The sequence below is a fragment of the Lytechinus variegatus genome, chromosome 9 (genome assembly GCF_018143015.1).
Source record: "Lytechinus variegatus isolate NC3 chromosome 9, Lvar_3.0, whole genome shotgun sequence".
Taxonomy (NCBI): domain Eukaryota; kingdom Metazoa; phylum Echinodermata; class Echinoidea; order Temnopleuroida; family Toxopneustidae; genus Lytechinus; species Lytechinus variegatus.
Window position 1 is genome coordinate 20,193,891 of NC_054748.1, and position 13,179 is coordinate 20,207,069.

The 13,179-nt window shown below is 38.8% G+C and overlaps 1 protein-coding gene and 1 non-coding gene across 6 annotated transcripts in view; both read left to right on the forward strand.

Annotated features, from left to right (window-relative positions):
• Nucleotides 1-2,077: 2,077 nt before the first annotated feature.
• TRNAD-GUC lies at nucleotides 2,078-2,149 on the forward strand. Its single transcript has one exon. It is a non-coding gene; the product is annotated as a tRNA-Asp (tRNA).
• Nucleotides 2,150-6,707: 4,558 nt separating this feature from the next.
• The window catches only part of LOC121421297 (LARGE xylosyl- and glucuronyltransferase 1-like), a 44,833-nt gene continuing 38,361 nt past the window's right edge, over nucleotides 6,708-13,179 (forward strand). The window contains exons 1-3 of one of the 5 annotated variants that reach the window (XM_041615971.1): nucleotides 6,708-6,826; nucleotides 9,993-10,118; nucleotides 11,053-11,233. In XM_041615971.1, coding sequence (XP_041471905.1) covers nucleotides 11,110-11,233 — 124 coding nt within the window. In that variant the 5' untranslated portion in view covers nucleotides 6,708-6,826; nucleotides 9,993-10,118; nucleotides 11,053-11,109. The remainder of the gene's footprint in view (nucleotides 6,827-9,992; nucleotides 10,119-11,052; nucleotides 11,234-13,179) is intronic. The other 4 variants (XM_041615968.1, XM_041615970.1, XM_041615969.1 and 1 more) reach the window with 4 other exon arrangements.

Here is a 13,179-nt window from a genome sequence, read left to right on the forward strand (position 1 = left end):
AGCACGATTTTTAATAAAGAACGAGTTGTGTAGCTCAATCTCGTTTGCTGATTTCTGTGTAACATTACCATCTTATTGTTTTTGCACATGCGGAATTATTGGGGGAGGGCAAAACGATCATTCTTGACCGCGGCGCCGATCTAGATTTGGTTAGCAATAGGCCCTTCTTCATTATTCTACCGGCGCTTATTTATTGAAATCAGGGGACGCTGATCATTCTTGACCGGCGCCGATTTAAATTTAGGTGGCGCCGGTTAAGACAAATGCAGCGCCGATTTGTCTTGACCGGCGCCGATTTAAACAAGTAGTAGTGATTATTTTTACCGACGTTACGTAAGATTCAGGCAGCGGCAATCCATAATCGACTGGCGCCGATCTAGAACCAGGAGGCGCCGATTATTCTTGACTGGCGCCGATTTTTAACCAGGTGGTGCTGATTATTCTTGACCAGCCCCGATTTAGATATAGGTGGCACTGATTATCCTTGATCGGCGCCGGTTAAGAACTCAGGCAGCGCCGATTTTTCTTTACCGGCGCCGATTTATAACCAGATGACGCCGATTGTTCTTGTCCAGCGTCGATTTAGATTTAGGTGGCGCTAATATTATCCTTGTCGGCGCCGGTTAAGACTCTGGCAGTGCCGATTTTTCTTGACTGGCGCCGATTTATAACTAAATAGCGCTGATTATTCTTGTCCGGCGCCGATTTAGATTAAGGTGGCGCTGATTATTCTTGATTGGCGCCAGTTATATGCAGGCAGCGCACTGCTACCGGCGAAGTTGTTGGGAAAAGGGTAGTTAAAAGAAAAAATAAGGAAGATGATATGATTACGCTTTGCTGGGGATAGTCTTTCCTTTACTGTTGCTAATGTTATATCAGTGTATAATTTTTTTTAAGCAGCGCCTTTTCCCTTTCTTTCCTTTATTTTTGATTTTTCAAGCGATGCCTTTTCTTTCTTTTACTTTTTTTTATTTTCTTTATTTTGAGCGGCGCCTTCGGCGCCGCTCAAATATTAGGGGGGGCGCGCGCACCCTGCGCACCCCCCCTGGATCCGCCGATGGAAAGAACACATGATCTCTGGATAGATGTGATAAAAAAGGCAATTCAAGTGAAATATATACTAAAGTAATGGGGAGTGTTGTTCATCAGTGACATCACACATCCTACATGTCGCATTGCCAATGAGAGGATCTCCATAGCATTAGTGATTGCAATATTTAAATGCTCATAACTTTCTCATTTATTGTCCGATTTTTCTCAAATTTTTGTTGATCTGTTTCTTTGATTTTTCTGTTTTCACACAAGCTATCTTGTTCCAATGGTTTCATTCTCCTTTAACCTTTTTCCCCCGACAGTGTACGTATTTACTACGCTACGTCAGTGGGATAGGAGGGGGTCGGGTGTCCGGACACTGTCTTTTTGAAGCCTTAATTTTTGTCTGTGGATTACACTAGAAATATGAATTCATTACTTGTAATCATTTTCTATTTTGTTCTCTATAATATTTCCTAACAATTTGTACTAAAACTTTGCTGGTAAATTTTTCCAAATGACATTCCAAAATTGATCGTCCGGACACACAACCCGTCCGGATCACTGATCTCTCAGTGGTCCGGGGGCCCGTTGCAGAAAGAGTTGCGTTTAAACGCAAGTCAAAAAATCAATCGCAAGTCCCAAATGCGCGCTGTTGATTGGTTGAATATCAAGTTACGCATGATTTTTAGAGTTGCGTTTGATTGCAACTCTTTCTGCAACGGGGCCCGGATACACAACTGGGTATACGTGCATTGCGCATCTGCATGTTTCATTGTATTTGTGCGCGAGGACTCCTAACATCAAAATCAATACGTGGGGCACCATAGTACAGCACTTGCAACACGAATCATTTTTTCCCCGCATTCGTGAGCCTGCGACTGTAATAAAACGGATGAAAAATGATTCTTTCGGATCGATTACTCATTTAATATAGAAATAATAATGAAAATCTTTGGATTTATCAATTACAGCCGATTATTAAAAGGAATTTGGAGTGTAATATGTTATATATATTGTATAAGCCCCGACACTTCCAACCAATTCCTTGGTAGTATAGTGGTAAGTATCTCCGCCTGTCACGCGGAAGACCGGGGTTCGATTCCCCGCCAAGGAGGTTTAGTTTTTTTTTTTATTATGCTCTTTCTCATGAAAAGCACTATATCCATATCTAAAAAAAAAAAACTTTTCAATACTTATCCATAAAGGCCCAGGCCTATAATATTTTGCTGTGGTGTATCCCATTCAATGTGATCCATGACAGATGGCAATTGGCGTACGTATGATTCAAATTCGATGGGTTTGTTGTCTAGTAGGCCTACTTAGGCTTTTTTTAAATATAATTTACTTTTCTATCACATAAGCCCGTCCACCCCGACCTCCACCTTTTTTTGAGAAAAAATGTTCTCTCGTGTCCTGGGGAAATATTCAGGAAAGTGTCCAACAATTTTTGCTTTAGCCCCCCCCCCCCCTCTCTTTGCTGGCCTCGAGTCAAGCGAGTGATAACCTCTCTCTCTCTTGCTTCTTTAATACCCCCATCTCACGAGATGGCGATTCCGCTGCGATCGTCAAAAATCGACAAAGCGTGGTATATCGTAGCTTGAACGTGGCTTGATCTTTTCAATCTTCTCCGTCGTACCTTGATCTTTTCTGAAGCGGCAAGGATCGCCACCATCTTCCTGGTCGCCACAAAATTTTGAACATGTTCAAAACTTACTTAGCGAGATCGCGGAGGTGCTAAAGCGTATCATAATCGAGTCAAGAGCGTATTACAAACGACATATTCGTAGCTGTAACGAAGCTCCAACGCACAAAGCGTAGTAGAAGCGCATTAAAAGCGGCACCAATCGCCCGTGTTTTTCAGGCCCGTTCCCAAGACAATTCTACTACGCTGCTTCCGTTTACGAGGCGACTGCCTTGCGCTCGACACGCTTCACACCGTTTCCACCACGACGCTTTCTCTTTGGGTGGCATGTGGCACACGTTCTCAGCCCGCTGCAGGCATTCGCGTTGCGCTTTTGCTGCGCCGCTGATGACTGGCCAGCGATTGAGCAGCGACCGTCTGCGCTGCTATGAAACAACGTGCCGATGGTAGCGGATTATCACATTTTCAACAGATTACGAGGCGACACCACGACGTTTTCAAATATACTTCCCAGAAAAAAAGGACCAAAAAGGGAAGCTGCCCAATCTGTTAGGCCGGCGGTCCAAGAGGAAGCGAACAAGAGGTTATGGTGGTGGTAGAGGAGGAGGAGGAGGAAGAGGTATAGGAGGATGAAAATCTAACTGCTGAGCCAGCTTGAAAGAGAGAAAAAAAACGCTCGCATTTCTTGATGACGAAATGGGTTACCTTCGCAAAAATATATAAATTGAATATGTTTTAAAAATAGAATGAATTCTAACTACAGTGACAGTAAACAATATTAAAATTTTAATGATTCGATCACTGATGTATTGATTGGGAAAGCACACTTTATGGGGATTCTGGCATTGTGCCCCCCCCCCCCCTTATGAGTGCTCTCACATCAGTAGACTACTTCTTGAAAGCAAATTTGAAAGGAATTTACCTAACAATTTTGAGTGACAAACTTTTGTGGAAAAAAATAAAAAAAAATATAAAACATTTTTATGCTCTTTTATGAAATTCTGGATGCATCCCTCATATTAACTATTAGGCTCATCGACATCTTTTGAGTGAAATTTTAATATATTTTGTATATTATGACTTAAGTGACAGCCAGGATCGGACCCAGTATCTTTTTGGCCTCCTCCTTCTACTGTCCTCGTATCAGGTCCTCGTATTCAACTTCTAACTGAAGTTGTTGTATAATGCTAAGATGTATAAGTCCAACCAAATTCTGGACATCCATCTTGGTCGGAAGTTGGCAATCGACTGAAAAATGTCTCATGTGCCGCGATCAATATGCCGATTGCTTGAAATCGTTTCAAGAGCCCATCATGAACGTAACACAATCGTTCCATTCGTAGCACCACCGTACCGAGGTCCTAATTAGCGTATGGGCCTCGTTGTACGGTCGCTTTGATCGCAGAAGCAGCGCATCACATCTGCCTCAAATCGTGGCAAGAGGGTGGCAGCGTCGTACTACCAGCGTATTACCATCGCCTTCAGCGCAGGTCCGTCGCAGTGGAGTTGTAGTGCAATCGCCTCGCAGGCTAAAAATAGAATTCGAGGACGATTCTGCTACGCTTTGCGGGATTTAGACAGATCGCCATGGTCGCCATGATCGCCATGATCGCCATCCTAGTGAGATGGGGGCCTAAAGGTCAAGTCCACCCCGGAAAAATGTTGATTTGAATTTAAATAGAGAAAAATCAATCTAGAAAACGCTGAAAATTTCATCAAAATCGGATGTAAATTAAGAAAGTTTTGACATTTTAAAGTTATGCTTATTTTTCACAAAACTGTATATGCACAACTAAAATGAAACAGTCGATGATGTCCCTCACTCACCATTTCTTTTGATTTTTATTGTTTGAATTATACAATATTTCATTTTTTTATAGATTTGACAATAAGGACCAACTTGACTAAATCATATAGTATTAAACAATGCTCATTCCACATATTCAGGGAGGAATTAATCATTGTTTCACTTGACAATGCCGACAAAAATAGAATATTCCATATTTCATACAATAAAATACAAAAGAAATAGTGAAGTGGATGACGTCATCAGTCTCCTCATTTGTATACCGAACAGGATGTGCACAAATTTTAAAATGTCATAACTTTCTTATTTTACATCCTTTTTTGATGACATTTTCAGTGTTATGCTTGTTGGATTTTTCTCTTTTTATTCTCATCAACTTTTTGTTGGGGTGGACTTGTCCTTTAATATACCCCCCCCCCCAAAAAAAAAACCAAATGCTTGTTGGATTTTTCTCTTTTTATTCTCATCAACTTTTTGTTGGGGTGGACTTGTCCTTTAATATACCCCCCCCCCCAAAAAAAAAACCTAATGTTGGATTTTTCTCTTTTCAATAATCAACTTTTTGTTTGGGTGGACTTGTCCTTTAATTTACCCACCCCCCCCCCCAAAAAAAAAACCTAATGTTGTTTTGTTTTTTTTTTGGGGGGGGTGGGTAATGATACGGCCCTGAAAAAAAGCATCCGATTCTATTGCCTCCCTGGGAATTTATAGCCATCATAAAAATCCTCTTACACATCACATGACCAGATTCCATTTCGAAGACCACAATCTAAGGTGTATAAAACACTGAGTGTAAAAGTAACAATTTACTTTTTGACAGACATCGACTAATATGCTTTTCACACTGTACTTTTTTCCCTTAACCCCGGGAAATTGGTGGGGCTAAAGGGGGGGGGGGGGGCTTAGCCCCACCAATTTTCCGGGGTTAAAGGGGAATGAAACCTTTGGAACAAGTAGGCTTGTGTCGAAACAGAAAAATCAAAGAATAAGAACAAAGAAAGTTTGAGAAAAATCAGACAAACAATGAGAAAGTTATGAGCATTTGAATATTGCAATCACTAATGCATTGGAGATCCTCCTATTGGCAATGCGACAAGGATGTGTGATGTCACATGTGAACAACTTTCCCTTTGATGGACTATAAACTACCCTCAAAATGTATCTTTTTGCTTGTTCTTATGGTGATATACAAACTCTCTTTATCCATGATGTATTCTTTAAAATCTGTATTAGATGCCCTCCTATGGAAAGAACACATGATCTACTGCTAGATGTGAGGCAATTTAAGTGAAATATATACTGAAGTAATGGGGAGAGTTGTTCACAAGTGACATCACATATCTTTGCCGCATTGCCAATTTGAGGATCTCCATAGCATTAGTGATTGCAATATTCAAATGCTCATAACTTTCTCATTATTTGTCCGATTTTTCTCAAACTTTCGTTGATCTGTTTCTTTTTTTTTCACACAAGCTATCTTGTTCCGAAGGTTTCATTCTCTTTTATTTGCCCACTTCGTTTTCACACTACAGTAACTAGAATGAATAGTACGGTCCTATATGTATGGTAAAATCATCAATATTCATGAGCTGTGGGATAATAATAATAATTGGATTTATATAGCGCTTTTTCCAGAGGATACAAAGCGCTGTTATATTGCATAAGACAAGTTAAGTTAAGGATAGTCCGGGGTTAAGGCGTTTAACCCCGGATAAGCAGATAGTATTGGGGTTAAGAAAGACAGTGTGAATAACAAAAAAGATAGTATGGGGTTAAGGATAGTCCGGGGTTAAGGGTAGAATGGGGTTAAGGAAATGCAATGTGAAAAGCATATACTGTTTTATTTGTTAAAGTAGTAAAATGTATTAAATGTATTGAAAACGTGTTTTTTCTTCTTCTCTTTCAAATGCTCTAGAAAGCACCTTGAGCGGCATAAGATGGACTCTTGTGCTGTACAAGTCTCATATCAATAAACAGTGAAACATCTTAAAGGTCAAGTCCACCGCAGAAAAAATTCAAATCATAATCAATCGGGAGTGAAGACCTTTTTTCCTGCTCGTTGAACATTTTCTGAACCACAATTGACCCCCCCCCCTTTTTTTTTGAAGTGAAGATCCACCCACTGATCTCTCCCCTATACCTATCAGTGGTGGATCCACCACTCTTCTGCACTGTTTGTCTTTTACCGATAGATGGCGACGTCACGAAATGAAAAAAATAGATAATATAAATAATGCCACTCACAATTTCTCAGCTGTGCTGACAGTGACAGATTGACGGTGCAAAATATGCGATAAATACACTTTTCTAGCGCCTGCAGCATCAAAAGAGGTGAATCATATGTAAGTTTGATAGCTGAGATCTTAAGTTGTTGCACAATTATTTGAGATTGCTGGTGATATGTGCATTTTTCTATCCTTTTGTCGAGTGTTTGCTTTGTACACTAAAATATTTTTCTTTTTCCGAAGTTAGTCCCACATGCTGAAAAATACGTTTGAAACAAATCATGATCCTTTGTTTCACTCTTTATGTGTGTGTGTGTAAAGTCATGCCAAGTTCAAAAAAATGTAATGCGTGAGATTTTCATGACTCGACGTCTCTGTGCGCGCGCGGCCAGTACTTACACTCGTACGTTGCGAAAAGGTGCGCGCGCAACGCGCGCGCACATGAGATACGGGCTTCAAAACCATGCGATGCACGCACGCTATTCATCGTATCACGTATGCTGTGCGCTGACTGCACTTTTGATTCGTCTCGTGTGCCGGGCTAGACGCGAAGGCGGTCAGCCAGTCGTATAATCTGGCGAATAATGCTACTTTTTCTCTTTTTTTCTGTTGGGTACCGATATGCGTGAGAAAAATGGGTGCCATGCGTGAGATCGTGAGACGGACCCTGAATGCGTGAGTCTCACGCACAATGCGTGAGACTTGGTAGCTCTGGTGCGTATTAATCATATTGTATTTTCCCTCTGAAGTCTGATGGCTTTACCAAATTAGTGATCTATGGAGCTGGGAGGGAAGTGAACATGTATTATAGTCCTCCTGAGTCGAGATTCAATTAATAAAAAATGTCGTCACAATCACTCCTAGACCTAGTACCAATGAGGTCCAAACAACATGTATGGACCTCATAGGCGACATTACCCGAAATTATGGGTTAGACAATTCAGTTCTGATTTCAAACCCAAGACTTTGGTAAATGTACGCCTTAATACAAATTGGAGTTATGCGATATGACTTTCATTTGGTGGGAAGACTTTCAATACTTAAAAAAATGAGTTGAAATTAAAATGAATTACTATTAAACTTACATTTCAGGCCCTTTTTGTTGATTTTCGGTGAGCGTTCCACACAGCTGCGACGAGTGATCAACTCCGAAGTGATACGCGAACTGGTCAGCTGATCGGTCAGGTGATCGGTAGATTATCTTTTTGTCAGACGTTCATAATTTATGTAAAGCGTATCAATCTTCAGTATCTTGATTTCAAAGTATCAGTATTGCAGATAAATGTCATTATTGATTGGAATCAGTGGCGGATCGGGGGGGGGGGGGTGGGGGTGAGCATTTCTGCCCGATCCCCCTATTGAGATTTGTAGTAAATATTTTGGAATTAAATACGTTGTTCATACTAGTTATGCGACCCCTCCCTTATGATGATCACAGCATTATTTGTAATGGGGATATTTCGTTCATATTCTTGTCTCTTCTTTCTCTTTTTAGCCTTTTTTTGCTTGTTAAAACCTTTTTTCCTTTTTTTTGGGGGGGGGCTCGCCAAATTTTACGTGGGTCAAAATTACCTTCATTTTTTTAGTGACAATCTTTTTTTCATTTGTCCAGTTCTACGCGAGACAAAATTACCTTCGATCATTATTATAGTTAAAAACTTTGTTTTATTATTTTTTTTTTTTTTTGGGGGGGTTGCCAAATATCACGCGAACGTTTTTCAGCTTTTACTGTTTTATTCGACTTATAATCAAATATTAAATGGGGCTTACCACAGTTTTTTTAAAGTCAATTCATAAAAATATTCCTCCTCGGGATTTGAGCTTTCTTTCATGAAATATCAATCTTTTTCATGATTACCAAAAATACTTAAAATTTTTTATCGGTGTAGGCCTATAAAGCTTTAGCTCATGCGTTGCGCCTGCCATATTTTAATGTTGATCAACTTTATGCTTTTAATGAATTCCTAAAAACACTAAATTCTCAGATCATCAATTTTGTCGCAATCGAATAATTCGATTGCGTCTCTCTATCAGTTTTGAATATTCATAAAAAATATCAGCTCGTGCTTTTTGCTCATAATATTTTGATTAGTAAATTCTTCTCTTATATAATCAAGTCGGATAGATAGATAGATAACTAGAGAGAGAGAGTTGGGGGGGGGGGGTCCTCAGCTACTTGTCCTCGCTTATTCCCAATTTGTTATGCTCATGTTGTGAGAGCTTTGTGTTTTCATATTTTTTTCTTTTTCAACCTTTTTATTGTCTCGGAGCTTCCCTCTATTTCTTTACACTATGATGTAGTCCTTTTTACCTCATTGTTTCAATCATTGGCGGCGGAAGCCCCAAATTTTAGGAGGGGACAACCCAAAAAATTTTGACAAGCAAAAAAAAAAAAAGGCTCTCAACCCAAACATTTTAGGGGGGGGACGTAGGAAAATAAATTGACAAGCAAAAAAAAAAAAAAAAAGGTCAACAACAAATTTCGGGGGGAACAGGCCTTCTGCTAGCATGAAATATGGTGCAGAATCCACATTTTTAATGACGAAATTCGACTGTTTAAAGGGGATTTTTTAGTTGAAGTCAGAACATTCATGTGGTGAGTGATGGTGCCCATGTGCATGGGGCTGGGGTAGCCAGGAGGCTTCTAGAGAGTAAAAATCTTTTACTAACGTATGGTTACTCTCAACGAAGCCAGGAATCCTTATCCATTCACGTTTGTGTAGGCAGCCAAAACCTGAAACTTTCGCCCCCTGAGATTTCTACTTCTAAAAGATCTAGCCCTAAATCATGTACATGCATGGGATGCAACTTCATTTCCGACATTTCTGCGCCATCGATTTTATTTTTAAAGAAGAATTCATTAAAAAAAATAAGAAAAATATCATGACAAGACAGAAGAAACTTGTCCGATGTTTACGCCGCCATCTTGTTTCCTATTGTTCTTCGCCAACATTTTAGGGCTAGATCTTTGAGAAGGAAAGTAGAAATCTCGGTGGCGAAAGTTTCAGGTTTTGGCTGCCTACACGCACGTGAATGGATAAGGATTCCTGGTTTCGTATGAGGGTAACCTTACGTTAGTAAATGATTTTTACTCTCTAGAAGCCTCCTGGCTGGGGGGGGGGATAAGATGAAATACAGTACATGTACCAGATAATCTATTGTTCTCTGACTGAAACAGGTAAACAGGTATTAAAGATATCTGACTGGTACTGTAAGCACTTCTCTAATTTTGAACTAGTAAAAAAAGTCAAATTTGTTTCTTTTCTTCACTTTGATACCCTAGGTAAATGGTTTTATTAATTTCTACATCAACTTGAACATGTGAGCTAGACTGTCAGAGTGCAAAGGATTGTGGGTAAACCGTTCTCCTTACAGACTTTGAAGAACCGCAGGTGAACGTGAGTTACTGGTGATTACCAAAAATAGATTTTTTTTTTAGAGCCACCCCCCTCGCATGATTCAGACCTGCTAACCAGTCCTTTTCAGGCATATTTAATACGTTTTTGCAACCAAAATACGGCAGTATGTTTTTTCCTTAAAAATATGTTGATTTTTTTTTTGCAAAATCATAATTTAATGAGAAAAATCATCTCTATATGTCTCTCTTTCATAAAACGTACACAAATATTGTTATTAGATCAATGTGATTTCAGTTAACTTGTTTTTATTTCAATCATTTTGTTAAAACCAGGGTGAGATATACACATGTTTAAATGTTTTTTTTTTCATCTGCACGAGCAGTGCGCATTTTAGCTTGCATGCAGCTTGAACTCTGCGATGAGTGAGTGCGCCATGCATTTTCTTATGAAATACACTTTTTTGGGGAAAATACCTTCGTTGTTATCACAGAATACACTTTTTCATTCTCAGCTAGTAGCTGATATATGATGTGATCTCTTAACAATTCACATATTGCATTAAGAATGGATGTTAAAATTGAAATTGTTTCTTTTCTTTGGATTGCTAATTTTTAAATTTGTATGTGATTTATTATGTTTGAATGGAAAGAATAAAATAACTGAATTAGGTGGTCCTATTCATTTTCATTTTGTCATGATTCATTTACAAAAACCATACAAATATGATTTTTTTCTTAAATGTAGCATCATGATCGAGAGGATTAAAGTCCAAATCGGCTTTGAATCAATACATATAGCCAGACTAATACGAAAACACTACAATATGGAATTTCATTGAATTTTATTGCTAAAGGGAAGCTCACAATACCCAGGAACTTTGATTTGACTATTCAAACCACTCTTAAAAATGTTCTATTTTACAATTATTTATTTATTGTGCATACATTGTATATTCAATATGGAAATTATTATTATTTTATTTAGTAGCCCACAAAATGCTGATGTGCCCCTTTAAGCAGGGAAGGAACTAGTAAGACAGGGATGAAGGTGACCCGTAAGAGGATGGCTGTTATTCGTTTACATCGGAAGGTCGTCTACGCTGCCATTCTTCTCTTGTTTGTACCCTTCCTGGTTTTGATTTACTACAGTACTTCTGAACACCATGGTGAGTTTCTTTTTATTCACATTTTCTCTTTTTTTTTAATAAGATATCTTTTCAAAATTCAAATTACTGATTGAAAATAATTACAAAATAATAATTCATTCAAAACATGTGGATGTGTAGTGTAGTAGGCATCACGGCACACCATTTATCTTTCCTGGGCAAGTGTTGGTCCTCAAAAGGGACCACCAAAACCTGACGTTTCGACAAGTGTGTTCTTGTCGTCTTCATGACAAGAATACACTTGTCGAAACGTCAAGTTTTGGTCTATTTTTTCAGGACCAACACTTGCCCAAGACAGATCCATGGTATACCATGAAACCTACTACACTATTCTTCTTCAACATGGAAACCTTCAGGGGAGCATTTCATCAACATTTTTGTCCGACAAGTTGTCAGATCTGACATCTTTCTCTGACTCTGATTGGCTGTGAGGCACTGTTACTTTGGTAACTGTCGAATAAAACGTCCGACAAGTCCTGTCATGAAACGCTCTCCAGAAGTTGCATCATGTGGATGTAGTTTTAGAAGACAATAGTTGACAATTGATTTAAGATGATTGCATGAAGAAAGCATAAAATATAATTAGATCTGGGGTGGTATTCTGAGGTCATTTTATCTTTAAAATATTTTATTTTATCTCTTAAAATGAAATTGGTATTCTGAGATGAGATTTTATCTCTCAGATAAAATTTTAGATTTTATCTTGCGTATAAATTTTATCTTGCGTATCTACAGATGATACGCAAGAGAACAATGCCTGCGTACACATACCCATCGCGTATCTGGCCATTGCAACGCAGATGATGTGCTTGCGCCCATGTTACTTTGAAGAAAAAATAAAATATACTTAAAAGAGGGTAGAGGCTATTTTATCTCTGCGACGTTGATTTCACCAGTATTTCTTGGTGAATTAACCCCAAATGGTGACATGAAAATGAAGAAAAATTATATACTTATTGAGAATAACACATTAACTTTGTTCCTGTACAATCAGAGAGTATTTCATAAAACTTTTCTTAACTAATATTGTCTTTGAAATGATGCTTGAAAAGATGCGATAAAGACTTCGAAAAAGATGAGAGTATTGTTCTTTTTGTTAAAAAGAAATCTCGGTAAAGACGCGTAAGCGTATAGGGCAAGCGTATTTGAAGTCAATAAATTGACGCAATTTCACTCCTTTGCCACACCTCCTGGCGGAATGGATTTTAATTGGTTGAGTGATATGAGAGAGCTATAAAAGCGTGTTTCTTATTGGATATTGATTAAAAAATAGGTGTGTCTTACAGAGATAAAATGAAGATAAAATGGTTCTCAGAATACCAATTCGGAGAGATTTTAAGGGTATTTTATCTCACTGATTTTAACGGAGATAAAATATTTTATTTTATCTGAGATAAAATGGATCTCAGAATACCACCCCAGGTGGGGGTTTCATAAATCTGTTCGTAAAGTTACGAACAACTTTACGCACGACTGGAACATGATCTCAGGTCCTAACTCAATTACATAGGGATATATCACTTGGCATGAGAAAGGGTTACCAGTTGTGCGTAAAGTCATTCGTATCTTACGAACAGCTTTATGAAACACCCACCAGGTAGGCTGCCAAGAATGGCAAGAATGGACATTTCATAAATCCACTCGGGCCATCATTTCAGTACAGACAAGCAGTAGAAAGAATGCATTGAAAAGGTCAATGGCATTACAGGGCTCGACATTTGAGAGCAGCACCACCAATGTTCTGCAAAAGCCCACACTTGGTGGTCCGGTCGGGCTACTAAAGTCTTGTAATGTTTTCTATTGTTTTAGGGCCACCAAATTTGCCCAGGGGCCACCAAGAATGTGAAATTGATGATTTTGGTGGACAGATTGGGCCACCAAGAAAAATAGTGTGGAGCCTTGGCTGTTATTGAATAGGAGAATGTGACCAGTTGATTATTTGATGT